Genomic DNA, 19235 nt, shown 5'->3' on the forward strand with positions numbered 1-19235 from the left:
GATTTGTTAATTTTAAAAAACCGTCTGTCAATTGCTTGGGAATATTAAAGCAGCAAGATACACTGATATAAAATATTGAGAGAGGAAACTGATAAAGATGGGATGTGACACCAGTCACATGTAGTCATGCCCTGGTCCATCCCAGTAGCCTACTTAGCTTCTTCTTAAGGGGGAACAGGATGACACAGTGGGAGGGGCTGTATGCCCGCCCGGTTTGCTCTGTGTGGCAGCATGCCCTACCCACTTCTGAGCAAACCCGTCCTCTCTTGATATAAGCATGCTGTCTTTTGAATACAAGATTACCACCAGATAGAATAGAAAACATGAAGCTGTCAGTCCAGCATCAGGTACACAGCATCAAGAGTAAGTGTTATTTGTCAAATATTGACGGAGTGGCTTCTTATATACAGACAAGGCAGAGAGTGCACCACATTTTGGACACTCCAGCTGCCACTGGTCTTGTAATTAAAAGCTACACAGTGAGATCCTCTTAGAAAAGATTAAATTCAAGAGTGAGATCTTGGAGAGACCAATTTTTTGCCTCCTTTCTTGACACAAAATAGAATACATTTGGCACTGGCAAGAGTAGATTAAGTGTGAGATTGACAAAATTTTATTGACTTGTTTGCTTTGTTTCATTAAAAGCCACTGTTTGAGTCTTAACTCTACATATTTCTGTGCATGTTTCAGTCTTTGAATATTTGTATGCAAATATCAAGCTGTAAAACATTTTTCATAGCCTCTATTCATAGAAGGAATGCAATGTTGATACAGCATAGTCTTTTGCCAGTAATTATCATATTATATATCCCTCAGAAACCTGTAATTTGATAATAATGACCTCTTTCATGATCTGAATTCGGGAAAGAAGACCACACATTATTGTTTAGGGTCTATTAAAAAGGAAGAAAAATAAGCTGGTTCCTATTTTTATATTAAAGGATTAAATGCTTTAAATAGTATCTACTAGGATAGAATGTTAAAGCAAACTTGATCGTATTTTAAGAAAATAATATCTACAAGCTGGGAAGAAAGAAGTCTAGCCATTCAAAAAATATGCAAAAATTATTACAGTGATCTGTAGCCAACTTGGCAAAATGACCCCCTTTAAAGGAATTGCAGGAGCTTGGATGGGATGACCCTTTGAGTCCCTTCCAATTCCACAAGGCGTCCAACATGCTACTGAGGAAGAGCGGAGGACAAGTACAAGTAGATTCAGAGCTGATGAAGTGGCTGGGCCAAAGCCTAAAGGTCGCTCAGTTGCAGATAATAATAATAATAATAATAATTTATTATTTATACCCCGCCCATCTGGCTGGGTTTCCCCAGCCACTCTGGGCGGCTTCCATATGCCTGGAACCGAAAGGAAAGTCCAATGCTGTAAAGAAAAATATTGCATAGAAACCTGGAATATAAGAACCATGAACCTTGGTCAAGTTGGATGTGGTCAAAAATGAGATGGCAATAAATACTGACAACCTGGGCATCAATGAACTAAAATGGATGGGAATGGGCGAATTCAGTTCAGATGACCATCATATCTACTACTGTGGGCAAGAATCCTATAAAAGAAATGGAGTGGCCCTCATAGTCAACAAAAGAGTGGCGAAAGCTGTACTGGGATGCAATCTCAAAAATTATAGAATGATCTCGATACGAATCCAAGGCAGACCTTTTTGTTACGAAAAAGGAGCAATGCAGCAGCGAGTAGCAGCTGCAGCTGGCTGGAAAGCCAAACAGGATGTTGATGTTTGTGACTGTTACCGTGGGAAGAAAGGGGCAGTCCATTCACTGTACTGAGCACCGGATGTTAGCTCAGTGTGTCATCTGACCTGTACTGGAAGTACATGGGTGGAGTCTAAATACTCTCTCTGCTGTTGGTGTTAAGAGAGTGCAGACATGTTTCTCTGTACTGCTGCAAAAGACAGAAATAAAGGCATGTAAATAGATTTCTGTCTGTCTCTTTCCCCTCCCTGGGGATAGCAGGGAGGAGAGGGGAGGAGTGGTGTGTTCTTCTCACGTTGAGGAGGATCGCCGATAGAGAGACCTCGCCTGTATCCTGCCGGGAGTCGCAGACGGGGAGGTCAACAAGGAAATCAGCCGAGTGCCTGGAGAGTGGCACATTCCTCTGACAAGGCTTGATTTCAACACTTTTAACATCACAGTAATCCAACTACTGGTGCTGAAGAAACTGAAATTGACCAATTCTATGAAGACTTACAACATCTTCTAGAAATGACACCAAAGAAGGATGTTCTTCTCATTATAGGGGATTGGAATGCTAAAGTAGGGATTCAAGAGATAAAAGGAAGAACTGGCAAGTTTGGCCTTGGAGTTCAAAACGAAGCAGGGCAAAGGCTAATAGAGTTCTGCCAAGAGAACAAGCTGGTCATCACAAACACGCTTTCCAACAACACAAGAGACGACTCTACACATGGACATCTCCAGATGGGCAGCATCAAAATCAGATTGATTATATTCTCTGCAGCCAAAGATGGAGAAGCTCTATACAGTCAGCAAAACAAAACCTGGAGCTGACTGTGGCTCAGATCATCAGCTTCTTATAGTAAAATTCAAGCTTAAACTGAAGAAAGTAGGAAAAAACCACTGGGCCGGTAAGATACAATCTAAATCAAATCCCTTATGAATAAACAGTGGAAGTGAGGAACAGGTTTAAGGATTTAGATTTGGTGGACAGAGTGCCTGAAGAACTGTGGATGGAGGCTCATAACATTATACAGGAGGCAGCAACGAAAACCATCCCAATGAAAAGGAAATGCAAAAAAGCAAAGTGGCTGTCCAACGAGGTCTTACAAATAGCAGGAGAGAGCAGGCAAGCAAAATGCGAGGGAGATAGTGAAAGATACAGGAAACTGAATGCAGATTTCCAAAAAATAGCAAGGAGAGACAAGAGGGCCTTCTTAAACAAGTAATGCAAAGAAATAGAGGAAAACAATAGAATGGGAAAAACCAGAGATCTATTCAAGAAAATTTGAGATATGAAAGGAACATTTCGTACAAAGATTACCATAATAAAGGACAAAAGTGGTAAGGACTTAAACAGAAGCAGAAGACATCAAGAAGAGGTGGCAAGAATACACAGAGGAATTATACCAGAAAGATATGGATGCCTCATATACCCCAGGTAGTGTAGTTGCTGACCTTGAGCCAGACATCCTGTAAAGTGAAGTCAAATGGGCCTTAGAAAGCACTGCTAATAACAAGGCCAGTGGAAGTGATGATATTCCAGCTGAACAATTTAAAATTTTAAAAGATGATGCTGTTAAGGTGCTACACTCAATATGCCAGCAAGTTTGGAAAACTCAGCAGTGGCCAGAGGATTGGAGAACATCAGTCTACATCCCAATGCCAAAGAAGGGCAGTGCCAAAAAATGCTCCAACTACCGCAGAATTGCACTCATTTCACACGCTAGCAAGGTTATGCTTAAAATTCTACAAGGCAGGCTTAAACAGTATGTGGACCAAGAACTCCCAGAAGTGCAAGCTGGATTTCGAAGGGGCAGAGGAACCAGAGACCAAATTGCAAACATGCGCTGGATTATGGAGAAAGCTAGAGAGTTCCAGAAAGACATCTACTTCTGCCTCATTGACTATGCAAAAGCATTTGACTGTGTCGACCACAGCAAACTATGGCAAGTTCTTAAAGAAATGGGACTGCCTGATCACCTCATCTGTCTCCTGAGAAATCTCTATGTGGGACAAGAAGCTACAGTTAGAAATGGATATGGAACAACTGATTGGTTCAAAATTGGGAAAGAAGTACTGTATATTGTCTCCCTGATTATTTAACTTATATGCAGAATTCCTCATGCAAAAGGCTGGGCTGGATGAATCCCTAGCCGGAATTAAGATTGCTGGAAGAAATTGCAACAACCTCAGATATGCAGATGATACAACCTTGATGGCAGAAAGTGAGGAGGAATTAAAGAACCTTTTAATGAGGGTGAAAGAGGGGAGTGCAAAATATGGTCTGAAGCTCAACATCAAAAAAACTAAGATCATGGCCACTAGGTCCATCACATCCTAGCAAATAGAAAGGGAAGAAATGAAGGCAGTGAGAAATTTTACTCTCTTGGGCTCCATGTTCAGATCACTGCAGATGGTGACAGCAGTCACGAAATTAAAAGACGCCTGCTTCTTGGGAGAAAAGCAATGACAAACCTGGACAGCATCTCAAAAAGCAGAGACATCACCTTGCCAACAAAGGTCCGTATAGTAAAAGCTATGGTTTTCCCAGTACTGATGTATGGAAGTGAAAGCTGGACCATAAAGAAGGCTGATCGCCGAAGAATTGATGATTTGAATTATGGTGCTGGAGGAGACTCTTGAGAGTCCCATGGACTGCAAGAAGATCAAACGCATCCATTCTTAAGGAAATTAGCCCTGAGTGCTCACTGGAAGGAAAGTTCGTGAAGCTGAGGCTCCAATTGTGATGGCCTGGGATTCCGATTCAGAGGCTGAACCAGAGGAATCCCAGCCTGCACAGGAGTCCCCGCCTCCAGGGCCGGCTGAACTGGGGCAAGGCCTAGATTCTGAGGTGCCTGCACCTGTGTCAGATCCTCAGGAGCAGGCACCAGGTGAAACCATTCTGGCCCCAGAGGTGCTTGAGGACTCAGTGTCTACAGGTGAGCCTCCTCCGGGGCCCAGTAACCCTTCGGCCTCTCCTGAACTGCAGAGGCTTAGGGCAGAGAGGCGAAGGGAACTGGTTGCTCCCAGGAGGAGTGCTCGCCTTAAGGCAAAAGGAGGCGGGGCTCCTGGGGGCCGGGACCGCCCCTGGCCTTAGAAGAAGATAAAGGTCAGTCAGCCCGGTCCCAGGTTGCGGGAGCAACGTCGTTGTTGGCTTCAGACCTTCCAGTGTTCCTGTTCTCTGCCCGGCCTCCTGCTCCTGACCTTCCAGCGTTCCTGTTCCCTGCCCGGCCTCCTGCGTCTGAACTTACAGTGTTCCTGTTCCCCGCCCGGCTCCCTGTTTCGGACCTCGCCTCTCGTCTTGTGAACTCGGACTACGGTAACGGTACCTTCCCCCCGGGACCAGCAGTTTGCTCCCGCCACCTCCCGCACTCCCCCTTTGTTGGGGTGCGTTCGGGAAGAGCCAGAAGCCATGGCCGACCAAGAGGCTACGCTGCTGGCAATAGCCCAGGAGAACCAGGCCTTGACTCACACCGTGCAGCAGCTCAGCAACGCGGTTACGGCACTTCGGCAGCGCTTGGACGCCCTACCGGCTCCTGGGGCCGACGCCCCAGCTCCTGGCAAGTACCCAGTGGCTTTGCCTGAGAAATCTGATGGGGCCCCGGCCAGTTTTCCCATGTTCCTCGCCCAGGCAAAGTTGTACATTCAGGGGCGAGCCCGGAACTTCCCTGACGACCGCACCAAGGTGCACTTTTTAATCAGTTTGTTAAAGGACCAGACGGCCAAGTGGGCTTTGCCACTGCTCCGGCAAGACTCTCCTTTGCTAACGGACTATGTGGGGTTTTGTAACCACTTAGAGACTGTGTTTGGTAACCCTCTGAAGGAGAGCCAAGCCAATCGGGCGATTCGTCGGTTGAAGCAGGACAAGTCCACAGCCGCCGCCTACGCCACAGAATTTCGGCTGTTGGCACAAGACTTGTCTTGGAATGACTCTGCACTACGGGACCAGTATCTTGAGGGACTGTCGGACGAGATACTGGACCAGTTGGCCATGATGGATCGTCCCACCACGCTGGACGCCCTCATTCAGCGGAGCCTGCAGATAGACGATCGGTTGGAGGACTGTCGCCAGGCCCGGGACCGCCAGCACTCCCGGCTCCTGGCGCCAGTCCTTCCCAGCAGGTCCACGCCCACAGCCGAGTTGCCAGTCGAGCCGACGCAGCTCGGGGCTGTGCGACCTCGCCTCTCCCCCTCGGAGAAGTCGCGGCGTCGGGAGGGGAACCTGTGTCTTTAGTGCGGTGGGAGTGGACATTACGCCCGTTCCTGTCCTGAGAATAAACCAGTCGCAGGGAGACCGCCAACCTTGGTAGCCGAAGGCCCTAGCAACATGGGGTCCCAAACCATGCAAGAAGGGCCCTCACCAGTGGAATTGCGACATCTCATGGTACTGGTGCGTCTCTACCCTCCAAGCGGGCCCTGGATTCTTACCCACGCTTTGGTAGATTCGGGGGCAACCCGCTCCTATATGGACGCTGCCTTTGCCGCTCATCATCAGGTGCCACTTCAGAACAAGCCAGAACCGGTACAGGTGGAGGCAATTGACGGACGGCTCCTGCGTTCGGGTGCTGTCACTCGGGAGACCCAGCCCTTGGTCCTGTGTCTCCAGCAGCACCAGGAGGTGCGAACCTTGGACATTGCCTCCATGCCCCAGTTCCCCCTGGTGCTCGGGATGGACTGGCTGGAGGCTCACAACGTTCAGACTGACTGGGTCAAACGGACTGTGCACTTCCCAGACCCATGTTCCCATGCTCAGTCCGAGATGCTAGCGGCCGCACCCACGGAGGAGGCAGCACCCACGCTCCCAGCTGTGTACCGGGACTACCAAGACGTGTTCGAGGAACGGGGGGCAGACCAGCTGCCGCCGCATCGGTCTTTTAACTGCGGCATAGACCTCCAGACCGGAGCGCCCCTACCGGTGAGTCGCTTATACTCTCTAACAGAGCCAGAGCGCGAGGCTTTGCAGGACTTCTTGCGCAAGAACCTGGAGTGTGGTTTCATTAGGCCTTCTACCTCGCCCACCGCTGCGCCAGTGCTCTTTGTTAAGAAGAAATGTGGGGAGCTCCGCCTTTGCCATGATTACCAGGCCCTGAACAAAATTACCATCCCAGACCGGTACCCCTTGCCCCTTATTTCGGAGTTGCTGGAGCGGGTGCAAGGGGCGCAGGTGTTCACCAAGCTAGACCTCCGGGGGGCCTACAATTTGATTCGGATCCGAGCTGGGGATGAGTGGAAGACAGCATTCGGGACCCGGTACGGGCAGTTCGAATACCTGGTTATGCCCTTCGGTTTGTGCAACGCGCCTGCTGTGTTCCAACGGTACATCAACCACGTGTTCCAGGACTTGCTAGACAAGTATGTGGTGGTGTACTTGGATGACATTCTGGTTTACTCCCGTGACCCGGCTCGCCACGAGGGTCATGTCTGGACCGTGCTGCAGCGCTTGCTGCGCGAGCACCGTTTGTATGCAAAGCTCAGCAAGTGCGAGTTCCATCAGCGGTCTGTGGACTTCCTTGGTCACCGGCTCTCTCCAGATGGGGTGCAGATGGATCCTGGGAAGATGGCAGCGGTTCAAGAATGGGCGGCACCTCGGAACCGCAAGGACCTACAGCGTTTCCTGGGGTTCGCCAACTATTACCGGACCTTCATTGCAGATTATGCTCATCGCACCACCCCGTTGACCCGGCTACTGCGCCCCATGACGCCATTTTCCTGGGACAAGGAGGCAGAGGAGGCGTTTCAGGGGTTGAAGGCCTGTTTCCAGAGAGCGCCGATCTTGCAACATCCTGACCCCTCTCGACCCTTTGTGGTAGAGACCGATGCCTCCAGTACGGTTCTCGGTGCCGTCTTGTCTCAGCAGTATGGACAGGAAGCGCCACTCTCACCCTGTGCCTTCTATTCCCACCAGCTCCTTCCAGCGGAGCGTAACTATACCGTGTGGGAGCGGGAACTACTGGCCATCAAGGTGGCCTTTGAGGTCTGGCGCCACCATCTTGAGGGGGCACGACACCCGGTGGAGGTGAGAACCGACTGTTGATTGTGCAGAGTCCAGTACACAGCAGAAGAATGAGCCGTACATGCCACATGCTTAATTTCAGTTTATTTACACTTCAATGCTGAGAGTTTACAAGCAGGCATCTTGCCTCTGCTAGAGCAGAGAAGCAACTCCTCTCTCCTCGGAAAACAAAGAACTCCGAGAGAACAGTGAAAAACAGGAAACCAGTGTACGTCACATCCAGTCTCCCTTTCCCGTGGGAAAAACAACAGTGCATTTACTGTGGAATGTAAACAACCTGTCTCGTGACAAGCACTTCGCTGCACAGAGAAGAAAGCAGAAACCAACATCGACCACCGGAACCTGGAGTACCTCCAGACCACCGGCAAGCTGAACCAAAGGCAGATCCGGTGGGCGTTGTTCTTTTCCCGGTTCCAGTTCCGGATCCGCTACATCCCTAGCTCCCAAAACCAGAAGGCGGATGCCCTGTCCCGGAAATCTGAAGACAACACAGACACGGTACAGCAGGCAGTACCCACCACGATCCTACCACCAGCTGCATTCCTGGCCACCCAGGAGGCTGAGCCACTGCAGGCTCGGGTGCGGGAACAGCAGCGGGTCGACGCTTGGGTCCAAGAACGACTCCGGGAGCTGGCTGAAGGGTCCAGCCCTCAGTATCCGGGGCTGGTCTTGCATCAGGGCCTTCTGCTGCACCACGGTCGCCTGTACATCCCGCCAGGGCCACTGTGGGCTGAGGTTCTCTGGATGACCCATGATGCCCCAGCAGCGGGGCACTTTGGGCGGTATCGGACCACCCATCTGGTAAGCCGTGAGTTTTGGTGGCCCCGCCTGAAGGCTGACGTGGCTCGCTACGTTGCTGGTTGTGATGTCTGCCGGCGGGCCAAGGGCCCTACCGGGCGGCCCCCCGGCCTACTTCAGCCATTGCCAGTTCCACCATGTCCTTGGCACACGGTTTCGCTGGACTTTGTAGTGGACTTACCCCCGTCTCATGGCTGTACCTGCCTTCTAGTTTTCTCCGACCATTTCACTAAGATGGTGCACTGTGCCCCCTGCCCATCTGTACCCACAGCCAAGGAAACCGCTCAGCTGTACCTTCAGCATGTCTTCCGCCTGCATGGCCTACCTGAGCGTGTGGTGTCCGACCGGCGCGTTCAGTTCACATCCCGGTTCTGGCAAGCATTGCACCAGACCCTCGGGACAGAGGTCTGTCTCTCGTCAGCCTACCACCCACAGACCGATGGCCAGACGGAACGGGCGAACGCGGTGCTGGAGCAGTACCTCCGGTGTTACTGCAGCTACCAGCAGGATGACTGGGTCGACCACCTAGCATTGGCAGAGTTCGCCTACAACAACACGGTGAATGCGTCCACCCAGCAGACCCCGTTCCAGGCCAGTTATGGTTATCATCCACGGCTGTTTCCAGATGTGCTGCCGGCATCCACGGTCCCTGCGGTGACGGAGTGGCTTCAGGAGCTCCAGTCCCAGCAGCAGCTTTTGATGGAGCAACTGCACCAGGCCAAGGAGGCATACAAGGCCCAGGCCGACCGCCATCGCCAGGTGGGGCCGGAACTTCACGTCGGTGACCTGGTATGGCTCTCCACTCGCCACCTCCACCCCTCTCGACCTTCGCGGAAGTTGGACGCCCGTTTCACCAGCCCGTTTCCTATCGTGGACCAAGTCTCACCTGTGGCATTCAGTCTCCGGTTGCCCGCAACCCTGAAGGTTCACCCGGTCTTCCACAGGTCCCTTCTGAGTCCGGTGGCCCCACCTGATGAGTTCCACCCGAACCGTCCCCGACCGCAGCCAGTTTTGGTTCAGGGAGAGCCTGAGTACGAGGTGGAACGCATTCTGGACTCCCGATACCGCAGGGGAAAGCTGCAGTATCTCATTGACTGGAAGGGGTATGGACCGGAGGAACAGTCCTGGGAACCAGCGGCCAACGTCCACGCGCCTGCCTGCCTCCGAGAGTTCCATGCGGCGTACCCCGGCAAGCCGGGTCCGGACCCTCGATTGAGGGGGGGCCTGGGAGAGGGGATGGTGTGATGGCCTGGGATTCCGATTCAGAGGCTGAACCAGAGGAATCCCAGCCTGCACAGGAGTCCCTGCCTCCAGGGCCGGCTGAACTGGGCAAGGCCTAGATTCTGAGGAGTCTGCACCTATGTCAGATCCTCAGGAGCAGGCACCAGGTGAAACCATTCTGGCCCCAGAGGTGCTTGAGGACTCAGTGTCTACAGGTGAGCCTCCTCCGGGGCCCAGTAACCCAGTAACCCAAGGAGGAGTGCTCGCCTTAAGGCCAGGGGAGGCGGGGCTCCTGGGGGCCGGGACCGCCCCTGGCCTTAGAAGAAGATAAAGGTCAGTCAGCCCGGTCCCAGGTTGCGGGAGCAACGTCGTTGTTGGCTTCAGACCTTCCAGTGTTCCTGTTCCCTGCCCGGCCTCCTGCTCCTGACCTTCCAGCGTTCCTGTTCCCTGCCCGGCCTCCTGCTTCTGACCTTCCAGCGTTCCTGTTCCCGCCCGGCTCCCAGCTTCGGACCTTCCAGTGTTCCTGTTCCCTGCCCGGCCTCCTGCTTCTGACCTTACAGTGTTCCTGTTCCCCGCCCGGCTCCCTGTTTCGGACCTCACCTCTCGTCTTGTGAACTCGGACTACGGTAATGGTACCTTCCCCCCCGGGACCAGCACACCAATACTTTGGCCACCTCATGAGAAGAGAAGACTCCCTGGAAAAGACCCTGATGTTGGGAAAGATGGAGGGCACAAGGAGAAGGAGACAGCAGAGGACGAGATGGTTGGACAATGTTCTTGAAGCTATGAACATGAGTTTGACCAAACTGCGGGAGGCAGTGGAAGACAGGAGTGCCTGGCGTGCTCTGGTCCATGGGGTCACGAAGAGTCGGACACGACTAAACAACAATACGTTACTAGGGTTGTGCACAGCCCACCCCTGCCCCAGTCCACAACTTTGGACTGACCCTAAGGGCAGTCTCAGCCTCGATTTGGGTCAAAATTGATTCACAGGAGGGGGAGATGGTTTTTCCCCTCCCTCCTTCCCAACCACACATTTAATCTGAGTTCAAAACCCCTAATTAAACATATGGTTGGTAGGGGGAGAAGATAAGAGAGAGACACTGGGTCTCATGCTCTCCACAACCACATTGCAGCCTACAGGACTGGCGCCTTCTGTAACCCTCTCTGCAAAGCAGATCCCTGGAGTCAAGGGGATTGAAGCACCTGCTGTTGAGCTGCTGGCCCTCCTCCAGCCCACCACCGAGTCCAGACACTGGTCCAGGGGTTGCACTGGATCTCCTGGTTCAAATGTTAGAGAACTAGAGCTGGCTATCATCAGTGTACTGATGACACCTCACCCCAAATCTTCTAATAAGCGCTCCAACATTTTCATGCAGGTGTCAGATAGCACCGGGGACATGGTGTTACCCTGCAGCACAATTGCCGCTATTGTCAGCAACCAGCCCAAGACATTTTGCTGCTGTAGGCAAAACACTCTGATGCTGCTCCCATCCCAATGCTGACCCCCCACAAGATCATGGTAATTGACACTAGAGATCAGTAAGAGGATGCTGGGAAAAGACAGCCTCTGGAAAATAGAAACAATAGTTTAAAAGAGGGGAGGGCAAATCAGTGCCTGGAAGGCCTTGGGTGTACCTTGGGCTGCATGCCACATGAAATAACAAATTGTTTTGATTACCGTATTTTTTGCCCTATAGGACACACTTTCCCCCTCCAAAAATGAAGGGGAAATGTGTGTGCGTCCTATGGGGCGAATACAGGCTTTCGCTGAAGCATGGAGAGTGAGAGGGGTTGGTGCACACCGACCCGTCTTGCTCTCCAGGCTTCAGGAAGCTCTGCGCAACCTGAAGCCGCGTCGGGCTCCTGAGGGTTGCACGGAGCTGCCTGCACTCCGGGGCTTGGCGCAGCTCCACACAACCCTCTTGCATTCCGAAGCTGCCTGCATTCCGCAGCTCTCTGCAAGCCTGGGGAGACCGGTGCGGCTCCCTAGGATTGCGGATAGTAGGCTGTTCTGGGGGCTGGGGTCGGGGGAAGCTCGGGCTTCCCCTGCGCCAGCCCTGTGCCTGGGGGGAAATAAAAAAATATATATATATTTCCCCCCAGGCACAGGGCTGGCACAGGGGGGGAAAAAAAACCTAGGTGCATCCTATGGGGCGAAAAATACAGTAACTTCTGCAAAATAATTTATGGTACTTAAGTTAAAAACAGAAAGAAAAGGGGGTAAGAATTAACTAAAAAGAGTTTACCAAAAACGATAAAAGAACCATGTTGAGGATGAAGGAAGTCAATTGGGAAAAAACAAGAACTGAAATATGGTATGTATATTTGTGTGTGTGTGTATGACTTTGTTTTGTATAAATTTTCATACAATATCATGTTTTATTTGTACTTTTTGGTTTATGTCTTGTTGCTTGTTTCTCTTTTGATTCAGTATTATTTTCATGTTCAGTTTGACAGGTGTGTGTGTGTGAGTGTTGTAAATAAATTCATTTTTTAAAAAAAGAAATAACAAATTGTGAATGATGAATGCAGCTACCACCACAGCTTGCCCAGCCCATTGGTACTGGGACCAGGAGGCATGCTGGACTCCCAGGGAGCAGTGAAGGGAAAGCACTTTGTACAATGTCCTGGGGGTAGAAGGTGGCACACCTTCTACGGAAGCGAATAGTGAGTAGCCATTTATTTTTATTTTATGGAATTTGTAAACAGCTCAATTACAAATAAAATCTCTAAGCAGATTTAGTGACTCCTTGTGACATGAATAAAGGCTGATGAGTCGATATATATTAGTAAAAGAAGCAAAGAAGGGAGGTGCTGGGTGTGACTAGAGAGAGATGCAGAAAAAGAGAGAAATCAGAAATGCAGTTGGAAGGGGCCCTGAAAATCATCTAGTCCAACCCTCTGCATTGCAAGAATATCCAGCTGTCCCATACTGGATCAAACCTCCAACCTTGGCATTATCAGCACCATGCTCTATCGAGTTGAGCTATCCAGGAGGAGGAAGCAGAGGGAGAGAGTGAGGGTAGATTGTTGTTGCAGGCTCTCTCCTTCCCCAGGCTGCATCAGGGATACAGACTGCATGTGCATCTGGAATAATTTCAGACCTGCCAGTCAGCAAGATGTCATTCCTGTTATGTTGCAGCCTCTTGGGAAAGGCAGATAAGGAAATGGTGCTCTTGGGCAGTCAGAAGGCAGAACAGAGAACAGGGATTCTGCCTGTGTTGGATGGGGTTCCACTTCCCCTGAAAACACAGGTTCACAGTTTAGGCATGCTCCTGGACTCAGCCCTGAGCCTGGTTGCACAGGTCTCTGCAGTGGCCAGGAGTACATTTGCACACTTACAGCTAGTGTGCCAGCTGTGTCCATTCCTTGAAATGACTGATTTAGCTGCAGTGACCAATGCCTCAGTTACATCCCATTTGGATTAAATACTTTACACGGGTATTACTCTATACTCCGCCTTTGAAAAGGGCTCAGAAAATTCAACTGCCTCAAAGAGCTGCAGCCAGATTGCTGACGACTCCCTTGTTAAAACAGCACCACTGGCTACCAGTCTATTTCCAGGCACAATTCAAAGTACATCTTATGACCTATAAAGCCCTACAAGGCTTAGGTCCAAGCTATCTGCAAGACCATATTCTTTCATATGAAAATAAAACAAAACTAATACTTCGAATTTCTCCGCTCTTGTATCTCTATGGAAAAGGACGAGAATAACAACAAGTTTGGAGAACAGCAGTTTCTTGGGACTGTGTGTGTGTGTGTGTGTGAGAGAGAGAGAGAGAGAGAGAGAGAGGGAGGGAGGGAGGGATCTACTCCTTCTACCTGTTAGTGGGGAACCTTCAGAACTCTTCATTGGCACAACAGCCAGCGGTAGGGGCAACAGCAAGGTCTAAGTCTTCAATGCTATACCAACTTACTTAGCACAGTAAGTATCATTAAACTCAGTGGACTTTTTTTTTAAATAGACATGCATAGGCTTGTACTGTATGTCTAGCAAAAAGTCTCCGAACAGGTTCTTCATATTACTATGTTGCTACTGGGGGTTGATTCAAATCAGTTTTTTAAAAAGTATTATTGTTTCTTGGCTCCTTACAATGCATATGACACCCACTGCTACTTGTATTGATACCGCTACTTCTGACCTTTATTTCTGTGATTTCTTGGACTGACTTTACAAACTTCGAGATACTATGTTTTGCTAGGGCTGCCATACGTTCGGATTTTCCTGGACATGTTCCTGGAGAAAGGCGGAGTTGATATCCGGTGTGTGTGTGTGTGGAGAATATCCAAAAGGTGGTGCTTTGTCCTATAGCTTAGGCAAGTTATTTATTTTTTTTAAAAAAGGTTTTCTAAAACAACTTTTGGGGTGTCCTGGTTTTTACTTTGTGAAATATGACAACCCTATGTTTTGCTGCTGTTCTTCATCTTCTGTGTTTGGATGGGGAGTGTCTTTGCTACTGCAAAACTGGTTTGAAACACTTTTTTTCACTTTTCACATCCCATCTTTGACCTTACAGTGGATCCATGGAAAAGTTGAATCTTTCATTTTATTCTCACTGGCTGAGAATATGAGAGTATTAAGAACAGTCATACTTAAACAAAATGTTTATACACTACTTCTCAGGGTTTATAACATGGTATTCCATACAATATGCCAAATGAGCAGCAATTGCATTTAAAAAGTAATAATCTAATGTTGCCTACAAAAACAAGAGGCTACAATGTGGATCAAGCCTGGGTTTGTCCTCAAATGAAATTCAAGTTCTGAAAGTTCCTTCACAGGAAAAATTTCTTAGAAATTTTAATAAAACAAATAAATGAAATACTTTTATTTTATAGACTTGTGTGTCATTACCTCAGCTTTGATGGCCTGGGACTTGGGGTCAGACTTGGAGCCAAGTCCGCACCGCATCAACACAGCATCGAAGGTGCTCAACACCCGGTAGAAGAACCGACCACCAGTTCTTACTTGGAGTACCTTCAGACCACCCGTAAGTTGAACCAGCGGCAGATGTGGTGGACGCTGCTCTTCTCCCAGTTCCAGATCTGCTACATCCCTAGCTCCCAAAACCAGAAGGCAGATGCTCTGTCTCGGAAACCAGAGGACATCGCGGAGACGGTGCAGCAGGCGGAGCCAACAATGATCGTACCTCCAGCTGCATTCCTGACTACCCTGCATGGCAGAGGGTTGGACTCAATGGCCCTTGTGGTCTCTTCCAACTCTATGATTCTATGATTCTACCCAGGAGACCAAGTCACTGCAGGATCGAGTGTGGGAGCAGCAACGAATCGACGTGTAGACTCAGGAACTTATTTGGGAATTGGCAGCAGAGCATGCCGCCATATCCAGAACTGGTTCTGCACCAGGGTTTACTGATGCACCAAGGTAGGTTGTACATCCCAGTGGGACCATTGCAGGCCAAGGTACTCTAGATGGCTCATGATGCCCCGGAAGCTGGGCACTTCAGGAGATATCAGACCACCCACCTGGTAAGTCAGGAATTCTGGTGGCCCCAATTGAAGGCTGACGTGGCACGGAACATTGCGGGTTGCAACGTCTGCCAGTGGGCCAAGGGATCAACCGGGAGACTTCCTGGGTTGCTTCAGCCACTGCCAGTCCCACCTCATCCGTGGCACACGGTTTCGTTGGACTTCGTGGTGAACTTACCCCCGTCTTGTCAGTGTACCTGCCTCCTGGTATTTGCGAATCATTTCACTAAGATGGTGCACTGCGCTCCGTGCTCGTCTGTACCCTCAGCCAAGGAGAAGGCGTGACTGTACCTGCAGCACGTTTTCCACCTGCATGGCGTACTGGAACGCTTGATCTCTGATCGTGGCACTCATTTCACCTTCCTGTTTCTGACACAGCCTACACCAGGCTCTCGGGACAGAGGTCTGTCTATCGTCGGTCTACCACCCGCAGACTGACGGACAGGCCAAAAGTGGTATTAGAGCAGTACCTCCAGTGCTACTGCAGTTTCCACCAGGATGATTGGGTCGACTATCTGGCATTGGCCGAGTTCGTCTACAACAATGCAGTGAACGCTTCCACCCAACAGACCCTGTTCCAGACCAACTATGGGTACCACCAGTGTTTGTTCCCAAGCATGCTGCCGGCACCTGCGGTTCCCTCAGTGACGAACTAGCTACAGGAGCTCTAATCCCAGCAGCAACTTCTAATGGAGCAACTAGGCCAGGCCAAGAACACCTATAAAACCCAGATTGACTGCCACCGTCAGCAGGGGCCAGAACTCAATGTCTGCGATCGGATGTGGCTCTCCACCTGTCACCTGTACTACTCTTGGCCCTCATAGAAGCTGGATGCCCGGTTCACGGGTCCATTCCCCATCACTGCCCAGGTGTCGCCTGTGGCGTATCGCCTCTGGTTACCTCCAATGCTCAAGGTTCACTCAGTATTCCATCAGTCGCTGCTCCGTCCAGTCACCCCACCTGATGAGTTTCACCCACACCGTCTGAGGCCTCAGCCAGTGTCGGTGCAGGGGGAGCCGGAATATGAGGTGGAACGTATCCTCGATTCCCAGTCCCGCAGAGGAAAGCTCCAGTACCTCATCGACTGGAAGGGATATAGGGCAGAGGACCGTTCTTGGGAACCAGCGGACAACGTTCACGCACCTGAGTGCCTCCAGGCCTTCCACACTGCTTACCCCAGCAAGCCGGGCCTGGACCCTCGGCCGGAGGGGGGCTTGGGAGGGGTGGTGGTGTGATGGCCTGGGACTCAGGGTCGGACTCGGGGCCAGAGGAGTCTCAGTCCGCACCGGATCCTTTGCCTCAGGTGGCAGCTGAACCTAGTCTGGGGTCTGATTCTGGAGAGCCCCAGTCTGCACAGGTTCCCCTGCAACAAGCACCAGCTGGGCCGAGTCAGGGGCCTGAGCCTGCCCTGGCTTCAGATGCGGGGATTACCTTGTTGCCTTCAGCTGGGCAATCACTTACAGCTGCTCCACCACCAATTGGTTCAGAAGAGGCTGAGGCGGCCTCTGGGTCTAGTACCCACTGACATCTCCCGAGCTGCAGAGACTGAGGTCTGAGAGGAGAGACCTGAGTACTTGCAGGAGCAGTGCTCTCCTTCGGGTGAGACAAGGAGGTGAGTCACTGGGGGATCAGGACTGGCCGTTACCCTTACAGAGATAAAAGGCTGCTGGACCCTGCCCCAGGTTGCAGGAGCAATGCTGCTGTTTGCCAGAACCTGCCTGTGATCCTGTGCCTCACCTTGCCTGGTTTCCTGCCTCGTGTCCTGCCTTGGCCCTGTCGGACTGACTCCTCACGGAACCCTTGGATTCAGGACCGGACCTGGACCGTGTTACTCGGGTTACTCCTGGGCCCAGCACATCAACAAGATGTATTACAATGCACATACATGCTTACTACTTTTCTCTTCTTTTTTTACACAAACTACCTGCACTGTTGAAAACAAGATCAATTTATGGAGATATCCCAATACTTATTTACTGTGACATGTTCATCTGAAATTGAAATGCTAATCATTTCATATTGCAAGTAGATAAATAGGTACTGCTCCAGCAGGAATGTAAACGGTGTTTCCGTGCGCTGCTCTGGTTCTCCAGAAGCGGCTTAATCATGCTGGCCACATGACCTGGAAGCTGTCTGCGGACAAACGCCGGCTCCCTCGGCCAGTAAAACAAGAAGAGCGCTGTAACCCCAGAGTTGTCCGCGACTGGACTTAACGGTCGGGGTCCCTTTAACTTTACAGTGGAACCTCGGGTTGCGAATGTGATCTGTGTGGGATGCACGTTCGTAACCCGCAGTGTTTGCAACCCGCAGCGCCACATCTGCGCACGCGTGGTTTGCGATTTAGCGCTTCTTCGCATGCGCCGAAACCTGGAAGTAACCTGTTCTGGTATTTCCGGGTTTGGCGTGTCACGCAACCCGAAAAAAAATAACCTGAAGCATCTGTAACCCGAGTTACCACTGTACTCATTTCATAAAATGTTTTCTTTAAATGGGGTTGTTATTCACTTTTGCATACAAATTACTATTCTGAATGTTACACAACCGTTTGACATTCAGAATTCAGCTTCATGTTACAAGATGACAGTGTAATACCAAGAGATACAGATCTCAGAATTATGTCTCCTGACTACCACTACTTGTCTTGTGGACACTGAAAGATGGAATAGTCTTTCAAGGACTACTAAATAACAGCTGACCTTTTAATCTGGCCCGATAGCTATAGAGTTGTAATTCTCTATGGGAGTTGTAAGGCATGCTTAAATCAGACCTCTTCCATTGAAATCAATGGGGCTTAAAAACATTTCATTTTTGTTCAATCAGGATTAGATGAGCCTTTTGGTCCCTTCCAATTCTACAAAATCTGAATAGATTAACTTTCCTCTCTTATTTTAAATTAATCTGCACTTAAAAGATGATCAGATTTCATAGATCACTGAATCCATGGTTGTAGCCTGCTGTTAAGTCTCTCTCAGGAGGGTATACTGCCATAGCAATGCTACAAGAGCACAAGTCTTTAGGCTATGGGAAATATTTGGGAGAATTTTTATGTGCCTGGTGCACTCCCACCAGAATACATATCCAAAGTATGTTTCCTAACAATCTTAAATACAAAACATTACTGAAGGGCACCTGCGTGTTACTGGAACCATGACGCCTGGTGGTCCCTGAACCCGGCTGGGCTCTTTGGCACTTCATGAGGTTACAGAGGTGGCCAAGCAGATCAGTGACGTGGCTGTTTTTCTGGTTTCCTCCCTAGCAAAGCATTGCAGTTGTACAGATACCTGGCACCTGACGGAAGCCTGCGGCCACCATCTCGAGCATTCAGGAGCAGGCCCCCGTGAATTCCATGGGGATTGAGCTGCCCCACAGGACTGTTGACAAGAAACAAGTGGGGAATAAAGATCTACCTCAGGATCTGCTGCCCCTGAGGATCCCGCCATCTGAGACGCTCGCCTCAGGCCCCCTTGAACCGGCTCCCCGCCACTGCCACGCGCCCCTCTCTCTCTGGCCAACGAGGCCCAACGGGACAACCTCGCGAGATTCAGCCCACGCTTTTGTCGCTCAGGAGGGACTGCGGGAAACCAATAGGAAAGCCCCCACAAAGGCCCTTTGGGGGACCCCCTCCCCTCAACCCGCCCTCTTCCCGCCTCCTGCGCTTCCCCTCCCCCTCTCGGCCCGACAGGAGCATGCGCGCGCCGGCCAGGGGGCGGGCCGCAGAGGCGGTGTCGGCGACGTCGCGCGTGCAGGTGAGGGGACGGCGGTTACGGCGAGCGGGGGGGGGGGGAGGGCGTTGTTTCTCTGCCCGGGGGGGTGGCTATCTGCGTCCCCCCTCAGCTTCCGGGCCTTGGCCTGATCTGCTAGGCGGCGGCGGCCGGGCGGGCGGGGGTCTCCCCGTTTGCCTCCTTTGAGGCTCCTCATCTCTCCCCCCCGCCACGTGGGTCCCCTCAGAGTCCCCCCCCCGCTCCCTCTCCTCGGCCCCCTCTCAAAGGCTGCCGTCCAC

General features: G+C 50.9%; 1 protein-coding gene across 15 annotated transcripts in view; it reads left to right on the forward strand.

The window, feature by feature from the left end:
* The first annotated feature begins 218 nt into the window (after nt 1–218).
* CCDC91 (coiled-coil domain containing 91) overlaps nt 219–19235 on the forward strand; it is a 183242-nt gene continuing 164225 nt past the window's right edge. For 4 of the 15 annotated variants that reach the window (XR_014168775.1, XR_014168776.1, XR_014168777.1 and 1 more), the window contains exon 1: nt 18457–18981. Coding sequence is in view for 6 of the 15 variants with exons in the window: in XM_081913323.1 (XP_081769449.1) it covers nt 18582–18981 (400 nt within the window). In the remaining 9 variants the exon portion in view is untranslated. Of the gene's footprint in view, nt 364–18450; nt 18982–19235 lie in introns of those variants that run through there. The other 11 variants (XM_081913317.1, XM_081913319.1, XM_081913312.1 and 8 more) reach the window with 10 other exon arrangements.

Source organism: Podarcis melisellensis (assembly GCF_964234715.1).
Source record: "Podarcis melisellensis genome assembly, chromosome: 5".
Taxonomy (NCBI): domain Eukaryota; kingdom Metazoa; phylum Chordata; class Lepidosauria; order Squamata; family Lacertidae; genus Podarcis; species Podarcis melisellensis.